The following is a 25,085-nucleotide window of genomic DNA, read 5'->3' on the forward strand; positions in this document are numbered from 1 at the left end:
CTGCCACCTATGCACGCTAATCAGCAGCTACACCAATGATCAACTCAAAGTCAATGTGTTTTCACCTAATATCTCCCTCCCACTCCACCCCTGCCTAGCCTGGTTTCTTCTGAAACTAATCTCAGACATCATATCATTTAATCTATAATTATTTCAAACTCTTTAAAAAAAAAACCTAACCATGATGCCATTATTACTCCTAAAGACATGAACAAAATTCACATTCACCTGTTAAGTCTTATTTTGCTCCTGCTGCAAAAATGGATCTTATTGAACATTTTCCTATAAACAGCTAAAAAGCCCTTTATAAACCATACACACACATGCTGACAAACTATTACCATCTACTTTTAGGGCAAAGAAAAATATCTTGCTCCCTGAATGTTACTAAATATTGAATTTGGTTTTGGGAAAGAGGTTTCACATTATATTCCTTTTTTCATATATAAGGTAAAGAACAAAGTTATTGGCACCCACATTGTCATATCAAGGCTGACAGCCACTCTTCTTTTTCAATCTTGCCTAGGGTTATAGACACAGATAATTTCATGTTGGATTTCAACTGCACATCCAAAAATTTGGCTTTAGACACTGCAACCATTCATTTTATAATCTCACACCTAATGAGTTTCCTATGAATACTGGTATTAAAGAATTTGAAAGCAGTAGAGCTTTTTCAAAAACCAAATGCCATATTTTTCTAAGGGGTGCTGCAGAATTTTCCCCTTATACATCAGAGAAAAAGGACATTTATGAGATGAAGTGTCTTTCTATGAGCTCAATATTGAATTTTCCATTGTTGGTGCTCAGTCTCTCCTGGGAGGCCCTTAATTGAATCAGTCTTGAAAGGTTTTCATTGTGTTTTTCCTCAGGCCCTCTTATGGATTACAGGAGCATTCATAGTGAGTACGGCTCTAATGGAAGATGCTGTCACTCCATTACTCAGTCTAGTCTCCGTCACAATTGCTCATGACTCTTAAGAGGCTGGCATGCTATCAGGTCAAGAAGAGGTCAAGGCAGACAGACACAGGAAGCAATAGCTCTTCACAAGGAAGAGGAAAATAATGGTGGAGAGACAGCAGTGGTGCAGCCACTAATATCCCCTCGGCACAAATTCTGGACGAATTCACCCAAGCATACATCACACCCATATATTTACCAACGAGAACTCGAGGCAAGCCAGCATAAGAGAATGATGGCTTCTGAGAGCAAGGCAAGGCGGGAGCAAGGGGCTCATGGGATGGGTCAGGCATATTAGAATATTAGAACTGTCTTTATACATGCATTATCTCAATATGAAAACCAGGAAGGAAAATGCTAGCTATCGGGAGGTATTTCTCATCTCTAACAGTCTAAATGCTGCAGCTGAATTACTTATAATTTTCCCTGTTCTGTTTCAAACAGTCAGACTTTTTCTTGACTTAAAGCCTTATTCCCTCAAAGAATCTTCCTCTGCCTCAGTCCTCCTCTAATGCCTGCTGATAATGTCTTCATCTACATATGAGCTCACCATTTTTAAATAAGCTGGAACAGTGCTATGTAGTACTTTAAACCTTTCAGGGCCCTTTTATGTGCATTCTCATTTCATACAAAAACTCTTGGCCAAGAAAAGCTTTGTTTTGCCAGCTTACAGTGCAGGTACCAAAAGTAGAGAGAAGAGTGGTGATTTGATAAGCTCATTAAGTAAATCTCAAAATGAAAACCTGGCCAGGATTCTTAATTCCTAGTCCAATATGATTTCTACTTTACCTCATTTGAGATGCTTTTTTGAAAGATAGCCTCCAGACTTTTTGGGAAAGTGCTTTTCAAGATCCTTGGCCTTTGTGAGTTCAATGAGTTTGTATGCACATGTACACAAATGCGTTCATATACATTGCTTTGTCATTATTATCTGATTCTGTTGGGAGTAATAGTGTTAGTAATTAAAAAGAACAATAATTAAAATGATACACATGTGTCTTAATGGTATGTGTGTGTTTATGTGTGTGTGTGCCATGTATATAATATATACACATGTAGTATAATATATATACGTGTTCATTCACAAATTTTTTTGATGTAGGGCCAAGAGTTTCTTTCGAATATGGGTTCACTGGTGGATTTTTCTTGCATTCACCATTCTTAAAATGCAAAACCTACAATTTCCACTTTGGGCTTCTTTAAAATGGAAAACTTAAAGCCAACAAGGAAGCAATCAGGATGCAGAACCTTCTGGATTGTTATGATCTGCATCCCAGTCTTTTACACCGGTCTCATCTACACTTAATTCAACAGCAATCCTTAGATACTTGCTTCTTAGTGTTTACAATGCATTTAGCTTAATTTTTATAGTTCCAGAAGATGCCATTTTGCTTTTACATTTACAATTAATATTTTATGATAATGAGTAATAAAATCATGCATAGAACCAGCACGTGTAGGTTTGTGGAAAACCGTGTGAGTCTTCCACTGGGAGAAGTTCTCAGGCACTTGCTGGAGTGGTACGTCTGGATGCCATGAGGATGCTTCAGTGGGGAAAAGAGTGTTCACTTAGGGAGGAAGGGTAGGCAAGTAGGAAATGGCTGAGTGTTTGTTCTACCTTTTCCTGGAAAGCAGTGCAATTTAGCAGAAAGAAAATTATTAAGAAGAGTGTCAGAGCTCTGGCCTGGACTCTGAAAGACTTTGCGCACTTTAACTTTATCTGGGTCTCAGTTTTCCCATTAGAAAATGAAGAAAATGGACGTAGATAGTGGTTTCCTAGAGGGCTGGGAATGAAAAGAATTCTTGAGTGGGCTGGCCCTAAGGGGAAATGACTGATTGGCAAATGTCTGCTACAGGTAGTTAAGGGGAAGTGGCAGAACACGCACAGACCTTCTTGGAGCTGGACAGTCATGAGCCCTGTGTAATAAAAAGGGCACAGTCTTTGGGTTTGCATTTGTGCTTTTGTGACTTTTAGCAAGTTAGTTATTTCTATGAGCCTCAGGAAAGTAGGAAACCTCCTTGGAGATCTAAGATATTTTCTGTTTCTAAATGTTATCCCTTCACCCCGGCCCCATCACGTGCTCCTATTAAAGAAAACAAGCAAAAAGTAATAATAGCATGTGGTTCTAGCACAATTCATAGTTTGTCAATGGCCACGGTTTGGGAAACTTATATCTACCTAAAAGTATGAAATTCTAGGGCTGCCTGGGTGGCTCAGTTGGTTGAGCTTCCAATTTTGGCTCAGGTCATAATCTAGCTCACGGGTTCAAGCCCCGTATCAGGCTCTGTGCTGACAGCTCAGAGTCTGGAGCCTGCTTCAGATTCTGTGTCTCCCTCTCTCTCTGTCCTTCCCCTGCTCATGCTCTATCTTTCTCTCTCTCTCAAAATAAATAAATGTTAAAAAAAAGTTTCTTAAAGCATGAAATTCTATAGCTGAAGTGAACTTTGCCTTTCCTTAGGTGTAGGAAAAAAAATTCTCGAATTTAATTTTTCTGTAAATTTTTGCCATTTCCTAAAAATAAAATTAAATATATATTCAAGAAAACTTAACCATGCCTAATTTGACAGTTTGTTTTTACTCTAGGCATGTATAGTGGAGGTTATACTTTTGTATAGTCTGTACATTAGGAAGCAATTTTCTGCTAGGAAAATCATTCACAATCAGAATGACAGTATTTTAAAGATGATGAAATGTCATGGTGTTCTCTCTTCACTCTCTAAACAATTTTGAGAACCACAGACTTAAAATGGTGATCCTCAACTAGAGCTTATTTTGCACTCCTGAAGATATCTGGCAATGTCTAGAGACATTTTTGGTTGTCATAACTGTGTGTGTGTGTCTGTGTGTGTGTGTCTGTGTGTGTGTTACCAGCAGCTACGGGACAGAGGCCAAGGATGCTGCTAAACACCCCATAATGAGCAGGATAATCTTCCATTATAAAGAATTACCTGGCCCAACTGTTAGTAATGTGAGAGTTAAGAAACCCTGTTTTAGAGTTATGTTTGTGAATGACATGAATCCCCTAACACCAAAAAAATGAATGTCTAAAAACAGTTCTGATGAAAGTTTTAGATACTACTTCCAGATTTATTTTCAGAAAGCAATAGGGGATAAAAAGATCTCACAGAATGTTAACATACATCCACCTCTCCATTTTAAAAACTTTTTCTCCATTGAGTTTTTGAGAATAAGTGGGTTGGAGAAGTACATAAATCATCCTGGTATAATGCCTACCTTCAGTTTATAGGTCAGGTCAAGACATCAGCTTAGGTCTTCCAAGTGTTTTTCCACTTTTCATGGCAAATAGCCTCCATACTTATGAAAAAAGCATCTCATTGACTGTGCTGTGGGGGGCATGTCTGCAACCCTAGTCTACATCCCAACCATCCCCCCGCACCATCTTGGGCATCTCACAGAGGGTGAATGCATTCTTACCATGCTTTACGATATTCTGGGTGATAGTAAGCTATCATCAGGAAATCAATATATTTAGCCTTCCTATACCTCCTTTCCTTTCCTTCTGAGCTCTGTCAGCCTACCAAAAAAATATTTCTTAAGTGCTGTTAGTGACTAGGTCTCAATTAGTCTCTCATACTCTGTGCCCAGAAACCATTTTCGTCCAAGGATCACACTCTTAGAGGCCTGAATCACTCTGATTATAAATGTGTTCACATTTCATCTAAATAGATTAGGGTATCTCCCCTCATGCTAAGGAGCAGTCTGTTTTTGTATAAACTTTTAGGAAGCAGAAATAACTAAGGTGGGTATAATAATTTATAGGCTGAAATCTACCACACCCTCAATTTAGCTAGTTACTGATTTTATATACTTTTTTGTTAGGGTGGGAGAGAAATTTGTTAAAAGCATTAGATAATGTTGAGTTGCATTAACACTAATAGCTGTGAATGAGCCAGGCACAGAGCTGAAAAGTCCCGTATTGAGTGAACAAAGTGTTGTACTGTTCAAATGTGGACGGGTAAGACATAAGGATCAGACGTGCCAACCCAAAGATCCATACTCAGTAAAACACTGGTCAGTTTGAGAACAATGAATGTGCTTAAATGCTTTGATAGTTGGCCGATTTATAATTTTTATAGCATAAGGCCTAATTTTTTAAAAAAGATTTTTCCACTTTATACTTAAGGAGCTAAAATTCTACAGCGTCATTTGCCAGATACTGATTATGTATAAGTGGGAGATTTTTTTTATCAACAATAAATGTCTTACACTGTGAAAATAGCAGCTTGACTCCCACATTCATTTAGCAGCAGGAGGCATAAAATGGATTGGCCCTTTTGAATTATTCCAGAAATGTGTTCCAAATGCATATAGATAGATCACTAAATATAAAGCTAATTGCTTCTTTGTTTTGTTTTGTCCTACTGCTAAGCAACTTTTTAAACTAAACTGTTTGATAAAGGATGAGTTCTTTATCATCACTGTTCCTTGGAATAAAATTAAGTTTATAAGAAAGCAAAGCATTTTGTGTTCCCAAAATACAATCTGATGAACCCTGCTGACTACCGAAGTTTGTAAATAACAGACTGCCAAACAATGCCATTTTCATGTGTGTGGGGGTCCTTTGTGCCTCAAGGAGTTGTTCATTTGAATGGTTCAGTATTTACAGTGGCATAAGTTAAACCAAGGAGGTGTGCTATTCAGATCTCCCTTCAAGAAAGAACTTCTGGGGCGCCTGGGTGGCTCAATCAGTTTTAAGTCTCTGACTTTGGCTCAGGTCACGATCTCTCAGTTCCTGAGTTTAAGCCCCGCATGGGCTCTGGGCTGACAGCTGAGAGCCTGGAGACAGTTTCACATTCTATATCTCCCTCTCTCTCTGCCCCTCCCCTGCGTGTGCTCTGTCTCTGTCTCTTTCTTTTTCAAAAAGTAAACATTTACGATAAAAGAAAGAACTTCTATCAGCCGTCAGGTGTGCAGTTAGCTGGCTCCAGCAGCAGTGCCTTCAGAATCTGCCACAGAGTTTGAGCTGAGGTCTGGGAGGCTCTCCAGCAATGACAGAACATGCGGGAATACTGGGATCTGCCTATTTCTTCAGGTCCCAGGACTCCCTTCCCAGGTACTCATTGCTCTGGAGCTCTCTGTTGGGCTGGCCAAGGCTGTCAGATCTACATCACTGTTTCACGTTCTGCCTGCGTCACTCCTTCTCCCTTCTCTTTATCACTGACAGGCATAACCACCTAATAAACTTCTGCAGTCCAAGTCCATCTCAGTATCTGTTTCTCAGGGCACCCAACTGGCACACATCATTTAGATGCTACCACCAAAACAAGAAGAGGGAAAACTTCTATTCTGCACTTCGAGCCAATGGCCAGTGAGCTATGAATACTTCTTGGAAAACGTGACCATAAATACCCACAACTCAGTTTGTATATTGTTTTGTGATTGCCCAAACTGGTATGTATGCTCTGAATGGACAGTAGCAAAATCCCTCTGCTATCTGAAACCAGAGACCATAACCATCTTGTGGAACCCTTAGAATTAGTAAAGTACATGGCTAGCGAGAAACCCAAAAGAGGATTCGTTTTATTATCTGTCAGGCAATACAGAAATTGGCTAGAAAAAGACTTTCATCTGAACAGCAAGATGGGCTGCTTGAAAGATATTAACTGCTACTTCCCCCATGAGATTTGGGGGATTAAACTGATTCAAGGAAAAGCTCTCATATGAATGTGAATCAATGTAAACTCACTAGTTTGAACCAACTGGTTATTTTCAAATTGTTTTTCGGTTGTTCTGCCTCCAGTCAGGAAAGCATGCATCCCTTGTATCTGGTTAAAACATTCTATGTTAAAGTACTTCCCCACTGCAAGCACTTCTCTGCCTGCTGAGAGAGAAAAGAATCTATCAAACCTCTCCCAATAGGAGGAAGATGGAAGGACCCCTGTTTCCTTCTGTGATAAACAATGTGAAAACACAAGGTCAAAACACAACACTCTGAAAGGAAAACAAAAATTAACATCATGGGGGCACCTGGGTGGCTCAGTTTGCTCTCAGCTTATGTCATGATCTCATGATTCATGAGTTTGAGCTCCGTGTTGGGCTCTGCACTGACAAGTGTGGAGCCTGTTTGGGATTCTCTCTCCCTCTCTGTCCCTCTCTCTCTTTCTCTCTCTCTCTCTCTCAAAATAAATAAAAAACCCTAAAAAAATTAACTCCATAAAGAAAACATAAAACATCTAAATACTTGGATTCTTTATCTTGGTCCATCCTGAACCAAGAATCTCCACTGGTTGAATTTCATGGCTGATCATGTCAGCATAAGTCCCTGACCCAAACACAGGTTTCCTTTACTCCTTGGTTGGCCATTGACGCTGTAACAATTCCTACCTACTCAGCCCCCACTCCTTTGCTTGCTTTGTTCTAGTCCCAGGTTATTCAGACAGGATTTAGAAAGTCAGAGAAACACATACCAAATTTTATATTCTGAGTACAGGAGGTCCTCCTATTCAAAGGCACACTGCCACCAAGAAAGGGCCATTTAAAGTGACTCCAACAAACAACGAACAACTGAAAGACAACCTTCAGAAGGAGATAAAACTTTTGCAAATGACATATATGAAAGGGTTAGTATCCAAAATCTATAAAGAACTCATAAAACTCAACACCCAAAAAACAATCCAGTGAAGAAATGGGCAGAAAACATGATTAGACATTTTTCCAAAGAAGACACCCAGATGGCTAACAGACACATGAAAAGATGCTCAACACCACTCGTCATCAGGGAAATACAAATCAAAACCACAATGAGATACCAGTTCACACCTATCAGAATGGCTAAAATTCACAACACAGGAAGCAACAAGTGTTGGCAAAGATGTGAAGAAAAAGGAACCCTTTTACACTGTTGGTGGAAATGCAAATTTGTGCAGCCGCTCTGGAAAACAGTATGAGGTTCCTCAAAAAGTTAAAAACAGAAGTACCCTATGATCTAGCAATTGCACTATAAGGTATTTACCCAAAGGATACAAAATGCTGATTCGAAGGGGCATGTGTACCCCGATGTTTATAGCAGCACTATCAACAATAGCCAAAAAGTATGGAAAGAGCCCAACTGACCCATTGACTGATAAATGGATAAAGAAGTGGTGATACACACACACACACACACACACACACACACACACACACTGGAATGTTACTCAACCATCAAAAAGAATGAAATCTTGCTATTTGCAATGACATGGTTGGAGCTAATGTATTATGCTGAGTGAAATAAGTCAGTTAGGGAAAGATAAATACCACATAATGTCACTCATATTTGGAATTTAAGAAACAAAACAGATGGACATACAGAAAAAAGAGACAGGCAAACCATAAAACAGACTGTTAACTAGAAAGAACAAACTAAGGGGAGGGGCGGTGGGGAGGAGGATGGGGTAAATGGGTGGTGGGGATTAAAGAGGGCGCTTGTGATGAGCACTGGGTGTTAGTTATATGTAAGTGATGAGTCACAAAAACCTACTTCTGAATCTAATATTACCCTCCATGTTAACTAACTGGAATTTAAATAAAAACTTTTAAAAAATAAAAAACAAGAAAAAATCAAGCAAATCCACTTAAAATGGAATGCAAATTTCATAGAAAATGGGTCAATCAATACTTTGAAAAATGAAATAAAATTCATAAAGATGAATCATTTTATTGTCCATTTCATCAAATTTAGGTTACAACTGCAACAACGTTCTAGTTCTCAGAACAAACTAAAAACGAATGAAGTGTTGATTGGGGGAGGGTTGTATCCTTTTCTTCAAAACTGAGGGGTAGGATATACCCATTTTACAGAAAATGAACAATTATTTGAGGGCTTCAGCATTTTCCCAAGGGTCCTTCACATTCCTTTCAAATTCATATCTTTCCTTCTTGAAGAACCTATTATGTGACCATCCTTACTGATTTCCCTTTTTCTGATTGTTAAATGGTCTACCAACTCCCACTTTGGCAGTGGCTTCAGTATGTCCTGAGCAATGAGTGCTTCAACATCACTTTCATGGACTTCATGAAATCCTGCATATCGTAGACCATGTAAGATTTCACTCGGCAACGGATTTGCACTGCTTTGGTCCTCTCTTTTCTTTCATTGCATTAGTTTGGCGAGGAAGGCACTAATGGTTTGAGACAGGAATATCTGAGAAAGCACTAATCTTTTAATTGGCTAATTCATTACCAAGTGGTTTCTTGTCATGATAAACTTTTCTTCCTTTTATAACCTCCAAACTGCTAAAAGCCAGTTAATAAAATCCCAGGTAGCCAGAACTTCAGTTGGTCCTTGAAGCTGCTGTACATCTTTCAGACCTAGGTTAAATTGGAAAATCCTTATTAATAAGTAATCTGAGGCCTAGGGATACTGGCAGAGTCATCCCAAGGTCAGTGGCAAAGTCAAGGCTCAAGCCAAAGTAAGCCTAGCTCACGCCTTTATTCTTCAGACCATGCCTCATTATTATTGATCCCCTGTATAAAATGAATTTAGAGCAGAGAACATTAGGAGAGAAAACAGAGATATATTTTTATTCTTGCCCAAAATAAAAACTCACTGTGGTCCTGGGCAAGTCACTTAATTTTTCTGGCTTTCAGGTTTCTCTGAAGTCTTATGTAATAGAGGATAATTACGGTTACTGGTTTGGGGTCCCAAGGACAGTAGAATTTTGCTACTACCCATTCAGAAAAGAGATACACCAATTTGGGCAGTTACCACTCACTACATGAACGGGATCACTGCTATTAAGTGATCAAGGTCCCCAGAAAGTGACTGTAGTTCACTGGCCATTGCTCAAAGGGCATGAGGTCCTGTCATTGCTCTGCTCTCATTCCCTGAGATCTCTCACTCAAAGCCCAATGAAATTCTCAGTCTGTCAAGTGTGGCCATGGTTTTCTTGTTAAGAAACAATGTCAGATACATGCCTCTGTCACGTGCACACCCACCCCTTCATCGCAGTCTTGCATTCTTTCTTTTCTCTGTGCCTCTTATTTCAGAAGGAAAAGTTTCCCACTTTGAGAAGGCTGTCCTTCCACCTGGCTGTTAATCCCTGGGGCCCCTGTTTGCTCAGTTCTCTCCTGTTCTTTCCCATCATCAGCATCCTCAGTCTCTTTCTTTATCATTGACTCAGGGAGTCATGGTACCTGAGAAATCACCTACCTAGAAACAACACTGGATGCCCGCCCCCTTCCTCTGGCTCTCTGAAAAGCTCTCTTTTTTAATTCATGGTACCTCACTAACACCTACAAGTACTCTCCCTCTGGTTCTAAAAGGAAGCACAGATGTCCAGTATTCTATAAAAATCTTCATGTGATACCACATTCAATCTAGTGATAATCTTCATTCTTTCTATACTCTGCAAAGTTTTTAAGTAAGTCGCCCGTGTCTACCAGCTCTTTTTGCCCACTACCCACTTGTTACCTCGCAACCCTCAGGAATTCCTGCAGGGATCACTCTATGCAAATTTCTCACTGGAAGGTGACCAACCCCCTTATCATTGTGAAATCACAGAATCAAGGAATATTAAAAAAGAAACTTTAGAGCTAGAAGCTGTCACTGATAAGTTATTCCAATTCTCTCATTTCACAGCTGAAGAACGGATATACAATTCATGTGATTATATTCTCATTGCCTTAATCTCCCTCGCAGTATTTGATATTGCGAATTCCTTTTTTTCTGAACAACACAGGTTAAAATATAGGAAACTCTGTCAATCTGATTTTTTTTTTCAGATTAGTTCAAAATAAAGCCTGAGAAACTTTCCTGAAGAGAAACTACATTAGGCATAAGACAAGATGACTATCACATGTATTTATTTCAATTCAGATTTCTTGGGCGAGACTCTTGTCACTATGTTTTAATTGACTCTCAAGCCATTTTCATAATCAGCAGAGGCTTCACTTATTGCTGAAATAATTCAATATAAATGTGCTCGGCCTTTCTTCTGTGCTGGGGTTCCGTTGCCTACACTTTAGGACAAATAACTTCATCTATCACTCTTCTACTACCAGATATTCATTTGGTTGTATGAGGACTCTAGTAATTAATACACCTTACCATCAAACATTCTTCTTCCTTCTCTGAAAGGAAAGTGCATCATATTTACTGCCAAAAAGTTCTCAGATGTAGAAACAAGGTAGCTCTACCCACCAGAAAAGGGGTAGGGTGTTAATCTGAAGAAGGAAAACTAAGTTCTCCTCCCACTCTGCCTAAACAAACAAGCAAACAAACAACCCAGCCTGAATCCATTCTCAAGTGGCTTGGAAATCTACTGGCTATTTTGAAAATGCTCCAGATACTGGCCCAGTGAATGTATCCTGACCATGGTGAGAAATGATGCGCCCATTTAGACCTGTTTATAGCACCAACACTCTCCAAATGTGCAAGCAAGAAAAGCATTTCAAGTATTTTTAGTGATTATTTATTTTGAGAGAGAGGCAAAGAGAGAGAGAGAGAGAAAGAGTCCTAAGCAGGCTCTGGGCTGTCAATGCAGAGCCCAGTATGGCTCCTGATCTCATGAACTGTAGGATTGTGACCTGAGTTGAAATCAAGAGCTGGCTGCTTAACTGATGGAGCCACCCAGGCACTCTAGCAAAATACAGTTTTAATGAAACTGTTAGCTCTTCATGTAAAAGCAGCGGAATTGCCTTATCTGAAATCTCAAAACCATTAGGGCTAATTTATGAAGAAAATACATCATTCAATCTTATTCCTCTTGCAGCAGGCAGCAATCAATAGTCTCACCACTTCTTAACTACTAAAAAGAGAAGTCCTGTGAACGCATGGAAGCAGCTGTTGGGATATTTATTTGATGTTGATAAAAGTAAGCAAAAGTTTCATTATAAGATATACATGTATATAAAATCTATAAATCTCTATAAATATATATTTACTTAAGATATAAGTATAAATTTTTATCTATGATAAATATATATTTATGGATACAAGTAGTTTTTAGATATATGCAGGATATATTTATATATGGAGCACCCACTTTATTTCACCTCTTTTTTGGTGAGAAAAAGTAGGCCAGAAGATAAAAATAAGCAATGATCCTAGTTGTGCATGCAGTTATTTTCAGAATAAGGCAAAATTCATCATCTTCCCCAAACCTTTGAAGGATGGGTAGAAATCAAGTAAAAAGAAAAACAGACACAAGTCAGTATGTCCAGTGTGGGCCACCCAAAGTCCAGTCTCCTACATTCTATACCTGAAATAGAACTCAATAGCTGTGGGGGACAGCATGCTAGGGTAGGCAAATTATGGTAGGGGAATTAGTGAGGATATGTGGGCTCAAGAGAAGAGGATATTTATATAAGTGCCAGTCTGGCATTGAGAATTTTTCTCCCTGATTTGGGAAGAAAGAAAACAAAATGATACTTTATTATATGTATTTTTTAAATTGTTCTTATAGTTTATTTATTTTTGAGACAGAGAGAGACAGAGCACGAGTTGGGGAGAGGCAGAGAAAGAGGAAGAAAGAATCTGAAACAGGCTCCAGGCTCTGAGCTGTCAGCACAGAACCTGATGCAAGGCTTGAACCCACGAACTGTGAGATCATGACCTGAGCCGAGGTCGGACACCTAACCGACTGAGTCACCCAGGCGCCCCTATTATATTGAAATTAGTACCCAAGTAAACAAACCACCTGCCTGGTGTGAACACCTTTATGATAGTGATTTCCAAATGAAGAGCCAGAATAAATCATGGAGATTTACTATAAGGTAAACCAGCAAACTCAGAGCGTACCAGGTAACGTGCACGGCACTGGGCCCGTAAAAGGGGAACAGGACATGGTCCGGCCTTGAGGAAGCTCACTCTTGAGCGAAGGGGGACAGGTGAATGGATGATTATCAAAAACAGCATCAGAACAGTACTTCAGGAAAATGTCTTCCAATTGCTACAAGAATAGGGGGCTCTAATATCTAATTAAATGTTTGAGAATGAGGGGGACACAATTTGAAATAAATGCAACCGTACGACTAAGGAAGAGGAAAGGGGGTCAAGCTCCATGAATAGTTCATGACTGAGAGAGATGGGTAAGCTCTGTGTCTTCTGTACTTTGTTGCCACAGCTTCAACCTATTTTGTGAAGCATCTGATTTATTTCTGGAAGATACTATAGACTTAATGTATAAGGAATGGGTTTTGACTCTTTTAAATAAAGTGCTGACTTTGCAAGCTGCGGAAGAGAGGTGAATTAAGAGACCTGTGCACAAAGGAAGATTCCTTCAGTGTTTTGTGCTGGCTCCTGAATTGACTGAATGGGATGTGTTCACATGGTAATTCTGTGCTAACTTAAAGCATTCACTGCTTTACCAAGGTCTTTGCCTGTCAGCAGTAGACAGAAGATGAAACACCCTTAAAGGTCCACAAGATTAGAACAAGAACAACTTGGTGGACTAAAACCTTGTGAATAGAAATATTCTAGTTAATGATAACCAGAAAATTCCTTTTGTTTTGTTCACTAATTATTAGTCAAAATGCATAGGAAAAAGTCATGGAAAAATATATTACTATTATTTGATGGTTTATAATCTTCTACTGCCTGATGTTAATACCCATATCACACACTATGATTGCAGACACTGCAGGCGAGAAAATAGGAGATGAAGTTGGAAAATAGGTGAACCAAAGTACTCCCTAGGGTCTATTTTGGGAAATAATCCCCAGTATGTCCTGATTTGCTTAGCACACACTACTGTGCAGTAAAAGCAGAGTTAACAGACTATTATATTTCATTACATTTTACTGTATTTACATTTCAATTAAAAAGCAATCTAAAAATGTTAAGTAATTAAAACACTTTTTTTCCCCTCAGAATTTTAGAACATTTAGAATGGTTTCAACCTATTCTTACATGTCACTAAAAAATGGAAGGTATTCAGAATCATTCCTTCAAGTTTTAATAGATAGTAACATGAATGCTTCATACAACATTTTGTCATAACACTGAATATGTAACTCAAAGGTTATGATACAATGTATTAGCAACCAACAAATGAAACTAAGTATTTATCTTTTGAGTCTGTGTGGGACACAAGCAGTCTAAGACACTGGTGTCTGTGAAAATTAGGTGTGGGTTTGTATGCGGTCCATTCGAAAAAGGAAATGAAGACAGCTAAACTGGGTTGGTAAAAGTTGCTCTAAAAGATGTGGAGTTTGCTATGAAATTGAGATTGGGCTCCCAGCCTGCAACTGATACAGCTAGATGAGAAGCCCCTGATGGTGGCCAGACACAAGTGTCCCGGCCCTGGGACAGAATTAATTACCCTATCAAGGTTGTCTTCTGTGTGCGCTTGCTCATCTTTGGTGATCCCATGGAGGGAGGAAAGATGCTCTGGTTTTTCTTCCTATTTCTCGTTCTCTTGAACAGTTGCTCTCTCCCTACACTGCCCTCCACCTCTGGACCACTCCTCTTTGTGCCCCATTTATCAAGAGGCACCGTGCCACACATCCTCACCCCACCCTCACCCAGGCTCCTAGCTGCAGCTTGCATTTTCAGCTTATCTACTTGTGTTATGATTTTCCTTACATATACTTAACTCCTGTATTTTCAATTCCTTGACATTTTGCATTTGTTTTATTATCTGCAGTGGATAAAGGCTGTATTTATTTAACAATTACTCAATTCTGTTCTTATAAATTCTGTCTGAGCAAATGATTCAGAGGCTGGAATGCCCCCGCTTTTGAAAGCTACTGAGTCACTGCCACCTTTTTCTTCTGTGATCAGACTATTCTGTATCATAAGGAGAGACACATGTGGGCTGCAAAGTCTCAGTCGTGACTGCACCAAACTGCATGGGAAATTCTACATTTTTAATTTATTCATTTAACAAATATTCATTGATGGTTCTACAGTGCCGGGTGTTCCTGGGCTCATGACCTAATCGGCATCTATGTCCCCAACACCTACCACTGTGCCTACTACACAGCAGGCTCACAGTGAAGTGCAATGAATAGATTTACAAAGAATAAATGGCTCCTTGCCTATGAGGCAGTGTTTGCCTCCTTGTCCTAAAAACGTAAAAAGCTAAGTAATAATATGTGGTAAGATACATCCCACCAAGAAATAGGATGATTTCAGGGATGCTGCTGATACTGTGGTTCCATTTCCTTGACTACACTGCCATCCCAGAGATGGCATTCAGAGGTATGGACAAAGTTCTGGGAATGAAAGACACAGCCAGGGTGGCCTTCCCTGACAGTGGCACAGAGCGCTGCACACCGGGCTTGTGCAGGGAGGGCTTCTGGGATGGTGCCGGTAATGGTCCAGACTGAGAAGTAGGCAACAGGCAGAGACAAGGTGGTCCAGAGCTGAGCTGTTGAAAAGGGGCTTAGCATGGACAGAGTGGCCCGCTGACAGGAGAGAGCCCGGGACCACAGTCAGGGAGGTGAGGGTAAATGCTGGAGGAGAGAACTGGCCTGGCACACAGCTGCTCTTCACGAGATCATAAGAAAGTGAAAACGCTGATGTGAGCTCTTCATCTGTCACAGGATTTTTCCACAAAGCATCATTCTTAAATAAGTGAGATTCTTGATCAAATATAAAATTCGCAGATCTCTGGCCCTGGCATTAGACTTTATCATGATACTCAGATATTTTTTAAACAGATGAAATGGCCGTACAGAATTTTATGATACTTTGAACAAACAATCTTATTTTTTTTTCCTCCTTCCCCTTAGCAAAGGGTTCTCTGTAATGATTGGGAGGGAGGAAAGGAACATTTAAGACATCATTTCTGTGCAGAGAGCCTTACTAGGATGCTGCATGTTTGGTTGCTGTTGATTCAAGTCACAATAGGAAAAAGCTTACTTAGTTGGGAGCACATTCTGCCCACCTCTTATACAGTATTATGAGTACCTGTATGTTTTTTTGCCTAATGTAGACCAGACTTCTAGAGGCATCCAAAAGCTGGATACACGGAATGCACCACTACTCCTTGTGCTGCCTTTTTTACTCATCAAACTAATTCTTAATAGCCTAGCCCAGGAGTTGGCAATTTTTTTTCTGTGAAGAAACAGCTGGTAAATTAATTTAGGATTAGCAGGCTATATTCTCTGTCCCAATGACTCAAGCCATTGTAGCAGAAAGCAGCCAAAGACAACATGTAACAGAGGAGCAAGGTTATGCTCCAGTAAACCTTAATTTACATAAACAGGCAATGGGACTGATTTGTCCTACAACCCAGTTTTTTGACTCCTGGCCTAACTGTTCACTCTTGAAATTATATAAAAATTATTATATTCACATGAAAAGAAGCAAAACCTTCCAAACACATTATTTCCATCCATCTCTACTGTACCTTTCAAAGGTATTAATTGATGTCAATACATGTAAGTATTATTAAAAATATACCAAATAGCCAGAATACTAATAGCTGAAAGATCTCAGATTTCATCCTTCATCTTTAAAATATATTTAACAAAGACCAACACCAAGGAGAACGTCAGAGAAAATCTGTCCATAGATTCTAGAAAAAACAAAACAAAACAACAACATACCCAGCTTCTCCATATTTGTGAACTCTGAGACTAATCTTATCAGATATTCAGAAAGGCAGATAAGCCACACTACTTTGGTAAAGTATATCTTTGAAAATAAATTAGAGAAGAAGATGATATCCCCATATGCATCTGGATGAATTTCAAGCCTTATTATGGAAAATGGTAAGAGAATGATCGACGCTTTTATGCAACATTTTTTTTCTTTTTAATTGCAGAAACTTTCAGAGAGTACAAATCAGCAATAATTCTCCTACTTTGCAGGACAGAGATGTACAGAGAATAACGATCTGAGATGCCACATGCTTCCGTCTGAATAGCAGCAGACCACTGAAGTCCACAGTTGACTCTAACCTTCTCATAGTCACATGGTTAGCATTTGGTGAGACATGAATGGGGAAATGGAAAGTCATCATTAGGCCACAGGAAGAGGTTTTGGCAATTGTGGTATGCCCATTCATAGCTGGACAATGATCTGTCAATCTGTGACTTGCAGGAAAGAACTAGCCTGACATATACTTGCATTTTATGAAATTCTGTTGAGATTCTGTGAATAGTAATGGTCACTTCTAGTGGCTCAGGATCAGCATGGTCACTTAGAATTTGAGAGAATAAGCAACCTGGGGCACATCTGATATTATATGTTCACTGAGTACTGAAATCAGAAGTGACTGAAACAAGATATACTGAATCTCATAATCGGAGAGAGCACTTTAAAATTTTATTTCAGGGGTGCCTGGGTGGCTCAGTCGGTTAAGTGTCTGGTTTCAGCTCAGGTCATGATCTCACAGTTCATGGGTTCAAGCCCCGCATGGGGCTCTGTGCTGACAGCTAGCTGAGAGCCTGGAGCCTGCTTCAGATACTGTGTCTCCCTCTCTCTCTGACCCTCCCCTGCTCGTGCTCTCTCTCTGTCTCTCAAAAATAAATAAAAAACATTAAAATTTTTTTAATTAAAATTTTATTTCAAAAGTACCTATAATTATGGTTCCTTAATCTAGATTAGTTGGAGGCTATAAAATGTAATAAAAATTTCTAGCCACTTGGCCATGATGGCAATTTACATTCTTAACAGTAATAGATTTTTAAAAATCCTTAATACTTAAAAAGTACGTTATAGTTACAGAACATTGCTACATGCAGTATGCCATTTGATCCTTCACATTTCCTGGTAAGGTAGATGGAACGATTACCAGTATTCTTATTTTTCTGATGGGGACATAGATGCAGAGAAATTATATACCTGGTCTTCAGACACATAGTGGGAGGGGAGAACCAGGACCAAAAGCAAGTAGTCTTTCTACTGTCTACACCATGTTATTTCCCTGTTAGGATCTGTATAGATTTGCCTTTTTTGTTATTACATGGGAGATAATGATGCCTACATTACCTCTGGAGTCTTGGCTGGGTCAAATGATAGAGACAATCATTTAAAAATTACTCTTTGTATAACAATTACCAAAAATGCATCTTATCAGATAGTATTGTTTTGTAGGAAGAAACATCTGAAACTTAGTAAGTACTTGCTGAATTGAACTGATGTCAGGAGAACAGAGTCCAGAGAGATTGGCTAAATCATTGACTAAATGAATCGGTTTTCTCTGTGTAATAAGGGAGAAACTGCCCCTTTCTACTTGACAATAATTTAGAAAGCTCAACTAAGAAAACAGATGTGAAATTTTTCTTAGAATGAAAGAGTATCTAATGCACTCAACAAATATTTAATGAGTAGCCATTGTGGGCAAGGCATTGTGATACGTGCCACAATGACATGAAGCACAATCTACTGTGTGCCATTTGAAACCACAGCTTCATAAATTTTGGGAAATTGTTAGAAATTTCAGGGATTACACTGAAATGGAGTTGAAGAAAGACAGATACAGATCAATGAAAATGGCAACAGTTTACAATGATGGGCTTAATCTCAAAGATGATAAAATCACTGTCCAACCACACCATAAAGGCTTCTGAGTGATGCACTAATGTGAGATACATACCAAATTTCCAAGATTTGGTGTGCAAGAAAAGAATGAAAATATCAATAATATTTAATATGTATTATATGTTAAAATATTATTTTGGATATATTGAATAAAGAAAATATATTAAATAGATGTCACCTCTTTCTTCTTACTTTTTTAATATGGCTACTGAAATTATAAAATTAATGTGAAGCCTGAATTTTATTTCTGTTGGACAGTGCTGTTCTAGAAGGATATATTGTGGCCAAAAGAAAAGTCTCAGCTATGTATGAATCTGAAAAGTCTAATCATGGTGGATGCTGTCTTGGTGAGATATGGGCTGAAGACACAACAAAGAATGAGCCCAGTGTCCACCTGGGTGGCTCAGGTTTAGCATCCGACTTGATTTCAGCTCAGGTCATGATCTCACGGTTCATGAGTTCAAGCCCTTGCACTGGGCTCCGCACTGTCAGTGCAGATTCTCTCTCTCTCCATCTCTCAGCCACCCCCTCCCATCTCTCTCTCTCAGAATAAATAAATAAGCTGAATAAAAAAAAATGATCCCAGTGTTATTAAACCTACAAAATACAAAAATTCTGATGGCTTATGTGGGAACAAATGTATGGTCAGGAGGAACCTGGAAGTTATTGTTGGTGATTCCAATGTAAATGGGCTGAAAACTATGAGAAGCAGAAGGCACATAGAATAATTTTGTTTCTTCTTTCACCCAAAGCACAAGTACTTGAAGGAGAAAGAAGTTTATAAAATACTTGTTAGAACTGAAATCCAATCTGCTTCCAGCTCCTTCCCACCAGTAGCCAGTGACCGTTTCACACACGCAATCTCTAGGTAGTACAATGCTCTATTTAGTTGACCAAGCTCCTTAGTACACTCAACCAAACTATTTAATACTGACATCCAGTTATCTTACTTATCTACAGAAAATGTTCAGAAAATAATTGATAATCTTTAGGTCCCCCAAAGTATAAACCAGAATAATAGGTCCCCTGAAGGGTCCTATCAGGGTTCAACACCAAGTGTTCCAAAGGAGGTCCTCACGAACTGTGAGATCATGATCTGAGCTGAATTCAGATGCTTGACTGACTGAGCCACCCAGATGCCCCAAGAAATGCAGTTCTAAATAAAACTCGTTTTGAGTACTCTTGTATTTTATACCAGGCAGTCCACATTTGGAACATCATGACAAGAGGAATTCTCAGGAACAAACAAAGGAGACCAAACAACAAGCAGTAATAATTGAAGGGATTAAAGATGCTTTCCGATGAAGAGAAGGCACACAGATGATATGTTAGACATCTTCACGTTCTTAAGAGGTTTCAATTCAAAGTGGCAGGGTACATTTAGTCTGCTTCCAGAGGCATTTTTTTGAGGAGGGGAGGGAGTCACAGATCTCCTTGAGAATCTGAAAAAGCCATGTACCCTCTCCTCCAGGAAAAAAATACACACAAACATGTTTTTTGTACTGTTTCAGGGGCTTCTAAACAGATTAAGAACCTCTAACTTATAAATTTTAAAGACCCAGGTTTCTGTTTCATTTAAGAAACCATTTCTACCTCAACCTCCGAAGGAATACTCCTAGACCAGGGAATCTGACAGAATTCCTATCCCGGGAGGTGGTGGGAGAAGATTCTGGAGCTGGCGACCTGCAGTCTCTCTCAATTCTGGGATTTCCTAATCTAAAAGGAGCTTGTAAAATAATTTCACAGTATTAAGGAAAATATTTAAAACTCTATTGGCGATTGTCACGCACATGGTAATTTTAAACACTAAAAATACTCATATGCTAGTAATTGGAAACAAAGGTCATCAAGGCATTAAGGTTACTTATTAGGTATTCTGAAAAGGATTTCATTAACTAGATGTACAACTACAATAGGAGCAGGTATATAAATTATTGCTTGTATTATGAATAGTCAAATATTTCTCTCCTCAAGATGCCTTTTGAAAAATGTGGCTGCATGCAGGGTCATGGTAGCAGAAATCTTACAGCATTTGCAATGAAAGTTCTTGCTTTGTATTTGGTCATAAGGATTTTTCTAAGCAGCTAGTCTACGGCATCATCACAGGGCATACCTATTAGTTATTTTTTTGGTAGCATTACGTACTTTCTATATTTTGCAGTCTACATTCTGGGCAACTCATTACTGTCTAAACCTCAAGAGCTTTCTACACATTAGTTAGAGGGAAGGAGAAGGGGTGCATTTCAATTTTAATTCTACCCTTAAAGAGAAGTAAGCAAATCAAAGTACTTGAGAGTGATGCTTATTTCTTTGTAACTCAGGTTCTCAGAAATCCTAGATAAGAAAAGCTTTACATTATTTCCTTGAGAAGTATGTCCTGGATGTTGCAGAAATTACTTCCATTTAAATTCTTACCACTAGTTCTGTTAATAATCTTGAAAGAGCCCCAATCCTGAAATAATTACAGATGCGTTACATTCAAAATGACATGTGTTTCCTACCTATGAGCACATAAAACTATACTGGGGTTTTATAAATACTTGTTGCTGACACGAAATGTTGCTTCTTGAAATGATTTTCATAATAAATAAGTCTTCAAAAGGGCATAGAGCCTCAAGGAGAAGGGGAATGTGTGCATGTATGCATGCGTGTGTGACTTGTTTATAGAACTCCAGTGACAGACATACTCACTTCAAAGTCCCACCTTTATTATGGTAATTTTTCTATTTGGGCAAGTTATAATTGCAGCCCTTCATTTCTCAGCTTTTTCCAATTTCCATTGCTTTAATTTCCCATTCAAACCAATTTCTCAAAATGGAAAAAAATCTGCCATCAGTGGTAGATTTTACGTGTTATAGGGGGCTTTCTAGTTCAAGCAATAGCCTTCCAGAAAAAAGATGAATGACACTGGACTTATTTTCTATAGAAAGGATTATCAAATTCCATCAAAGTCAGTCATGTTGTGTTCTTAGTGCTCAACAAAGACATCCATACATTAGTAGGCCATAGAGAATTTCAGGGATCACTTTCAGGTTATACCTTCCATCTGTTTTACCTACACGTACAGCAGATGAAGAGAGTGCAGAGGATATGTTACTCAAATGTTAATATGGAGCAGAACCATCAGGAAGGCTCATCCAAACACAGACTTCTAGGACCTAACTCCAAATGCTGTAGGTCGGGCAGCGGGGGGGGGGGGGGGGGGGGGGGGGGGGGGGGGGGGGGGGGGGGGGGGGGGGGGGGGCAGGTCCAGTAAGTTGCACTGCTAACAAGTTCCCTAGTGATGCTGTTGCTACCAGTCCAAAAACAGTGCATTGTAAACCGCAGGTACAGGAGGATCTCTGATACATAACTGATTACAACACTGACTTTCCTTTATTGATTCAAACTTTCATAGCTAAGGGTTGCTGAATCATACTCTAGACTGGACACCAAAATGGCAGACGGCTTTCTGTGGCCGCAGAACCTTCTGTAAGCCAGATCCTTCCTATTTGTCCTACAGAAGTATTAGTAAAGAGTACAACCCTCTTCTGGAAGAAGAAATCAAGGCATTTCCCCTACTTTCTTTAAACCTCTTGCTAAATGTTTGGAATGAAACAAAAGCAAAATAGTTCATAAAGCCTGTGTGGAACGGGTAGCTCTAACGGAAAGAGGATTGGCATACTCACCAGCAAGGATATATGGCCAGTCGTGCAGTGATAAAAACCATGGCAAACATAACAAACAGAAGGTCACAACTTTTCTGAAACTTGGCATAATTTGCCATTTTGGCAGCCTATGAAAGGAAGAAATGCGATATATTAACTTAGTTAAACTGATAAATGAAAAGCTTCTTTCAATATACATGAGTCTCCTATAAGATATAACTTACCAGATGCATTAAATTGCCTGCTACTTTGAAATGTCATGCATCATGCATCAGTATTTATAAATTACCCGTAAGTTGCGTGAAATGCGGCATTAGCTAGAAGTAGAACTACTGACTGTCACAGTTTTAATAAAACATTCAGCAACCTGAAAAATTCAATTATATGGTTGATCTCAGAGAAACAGAAAAATAAGAAAATTCTTGCATTATAGATGATATTAGCAAGCCAAAGACACCAACACAGGAATCTGGCATAACAGGTCAAAGTAGAAAGTACTAGGCAATCCTTGAAACCTCTAATGAGCTGCAAACACTAAGGCCACACATTTTATACAAATATATTAAGCCTTTCTGCCTTGTTTCCTTCTCTCTATTTAAAGGTTTTCCTTAAACAGTCATAAGAAATATTCTGAGGAGACAGTTCCTGGGCTTATTCTCATAAATTTAGAAATGAGACACATGTCAAGATCATGTTATTTCAATGAATCCACTTAGGTATAATTTCCAAAGTTACATTAATGGGTCATTTTCTAGATTAAAGTCACTAATGTTGCAAGTGTCCATGAGAATAACTCTAATAATTTATGATAGTAATTTAACGGCCAATGTTTATATTATAAATTAAGGAAGAAATTACATCCCTTTTCCTAACACCTACTTTTTACAGATGATTCTGACAACAGGTGACACTGAAAACATAATTTTGCTTGATCACTTCGTTTTATATTTTCACCTAGAATTCACACACACCCACACACAGGGTTATAAACTGAAGATGTCTTGCTGAATTCATAACATTATTTCTACTTCTTAGAAAGTTAAATTAGCTGAGTCAACCTTGAAAGGATGACAGTATCCACAGAAGCTAAAATTTGGTAGCTTCAAGTAAAACACAGAGCTATGAGAGAAATGGATTCCTAAGAAAAAAAAATACCTATTAACTGAGCAGAAGCCAGGATTATGAACCTTAAATTTCATGAGTACTTTGGGTGTGACACGACGAATTACAGTAAGAAAGGAGAAAAGCATCTTCTGCCTTCTTCTGCCTAGGTAAACCATTTTTCCCTTACTTTCATTCACCAGTATTCAATAAAAAGGCATCAAACATGCAATTTTTCTGAAATGTCTAGGTCACAGATCCCACTTCAAAGAGTTGATGTTTGACACATCATTATTTGGATATTCTCAAGCATTACTGTATAATGTAAAGAAAATCCACGTAATGAAGAATATTTGTTTTTAAGCCACATGACTGACATTTCTGGGTTATTTTTCTTTTCTGGATAAAAGTGGTAGACAATGATCCAACCAGCCATTCCATAGACATTAAAGTTGGGAGATTGTACAAGACTGATTTCAAAACTATCGATTGCTTTCAAGTGTACTTAGGATTTAACCAAATGGTATTGCTCTTATACAATTATATTTCTCCTTTAAAAAGTATGCTAAATAGAGTCTAGGTCGAATCACTTAAAAATCATAGTGCCACACTATCATCTGACATAGCCTATTAGGACAGTTTTTCTGTTTCATAGGGAACAGAGTTTTTCATAAAGTGCTGTATATATTTCAAACCTCGACTGATTATCTTCATAGGAGATTCAATTTTATCATATGGAATTTCTGCTTATACTGTAAAGGTAGGTCATTGTTTGAGGACACTTCTATTCTCTATTCACAGTGACAAGTATATACTTCAAAGGAGCAGAACTGTGAGCCAAGAAGAGTAAAACCTCAGGATATAGATTCTAAGATCCATTTCTACATGAAATTTGAAGTCTGGTATGTTTATCTTTCACCATCTCCACAAGCTTCTTAGCATAAATTAAAAACATTTAATTTCATTATATATCTCTATTGGGTATGTCTCTTCACAGGGGCCAGAATTAAGAGTAAATATCACATCAAAATTTTCCATGGGATTTTATCTTTTGAAATATGCTAGAAGCATTTTTCTTGTTCTTTTTTTTTTGCTACTTTAATAATCCTAAGTAATAATGGTTTAGAAAGTTAATAAAAATACAACCAATATTTCCTCAGATACTCTTTATACTTATATATAGAGAACAGTTCTGTATTTAATTTATAATTCATATACACTTTTCACTATGAAAATACTAGGATAATATGTATACTGGCAATAAAAACTATGACTGTTAATTACTTTCACCAGGATGTAGAACTACCATTAATAACTGAATTGAGTTATATATAATACCCATATATATCAGTGTGAAACTTTATAACACTAGAAACAAAACCTATTCAAAGAGTGATTTTCTGACTGTTAAATATTCATTTATTAAGGGTGGAAGAGTGAAGGTTTTCATTATTCTACTAATAAAGAATCCTATGGTGATCAACATTCTTAGTACAAAAGTTTATATACTAAAGTCTCACTTTTACCAATTTACAAAAGAAACACTCGGCAGTTTCAAATCCGTCATATACTATCTTCCCCCAGCACCGTCTAGCATGACATAGAATAAGTGATGGTCTTGAGGATTTCCTGAATTCTGGATTTTGAACTCTTAAAGATGAAAGAAAACATTTACCTCTAGAAGATAATCAGATGAATCGTGAAGACAGAGGATCAGGGTCCCTACTCGGGCCATATTGTTGACATACGAAAAGGAAAGCAAGAAAATAGCTACAATGTGATGCAGGAGCATGATGCCAAAGTCCTGGAGGAAGGAAAAAACACAGCCACGTTAGGTCATAGAGTACTGCAATATTTCTATCCATCTGTTCACCCATTCAGAGTCCAGAGTGCTAATCATTACACCATGGAACCTCGCATTGTTCACCCATTCAACAGGTAC

The 25,085-nt window shown here is 38.5% G+C and overlaps 1 protein-coding gene across 3 annotated transcripts in view; it reads right to left on the bottom strand.

Annotated features, from left to right (window-relative positions):
- The window catches only part of CERS6 (ceramide synthase 6), a 300,639-nt gene that overhangs the window by 30,884 nt on the left and 244,670 nt on the right, over nt 1-25,085 (bottom strand). For all 3 annotated transcript variants that reach the window (XM_029934446.1, XM_029934445.1, XM_029934444.1), the window contains exons 7-8: nt 24,819-24,947; nt 22,064-22,170 (exon numbers count right to left, since the gene is read on the bottom strand). In XM_029934446.1, coding sequence (XP_029790306.1) covers nt 22,064-22,170; nt 24,819-24,947 — 236 coding nt within the window. The remainder of the gene's footprint in view (nt 1-22,063; nt 22,171-24,818; nt 24,948-25,085) is intronic.

The sequence above is a fragment of the Suricata suricatta genome, chromosome 3 (assembly GCF_006229205.1).
Source record: "Suricata suricatta isolate VVHF042 chromosome 3, meerkat_22Aug2017_6uvM2_HiC, whole genome shotgun sequence".
NCBI lineage: Eukaryota > Metazoa > Chordata > Mammalia > Carnivora > Herpestidae > Suricata > Suricata suricatta.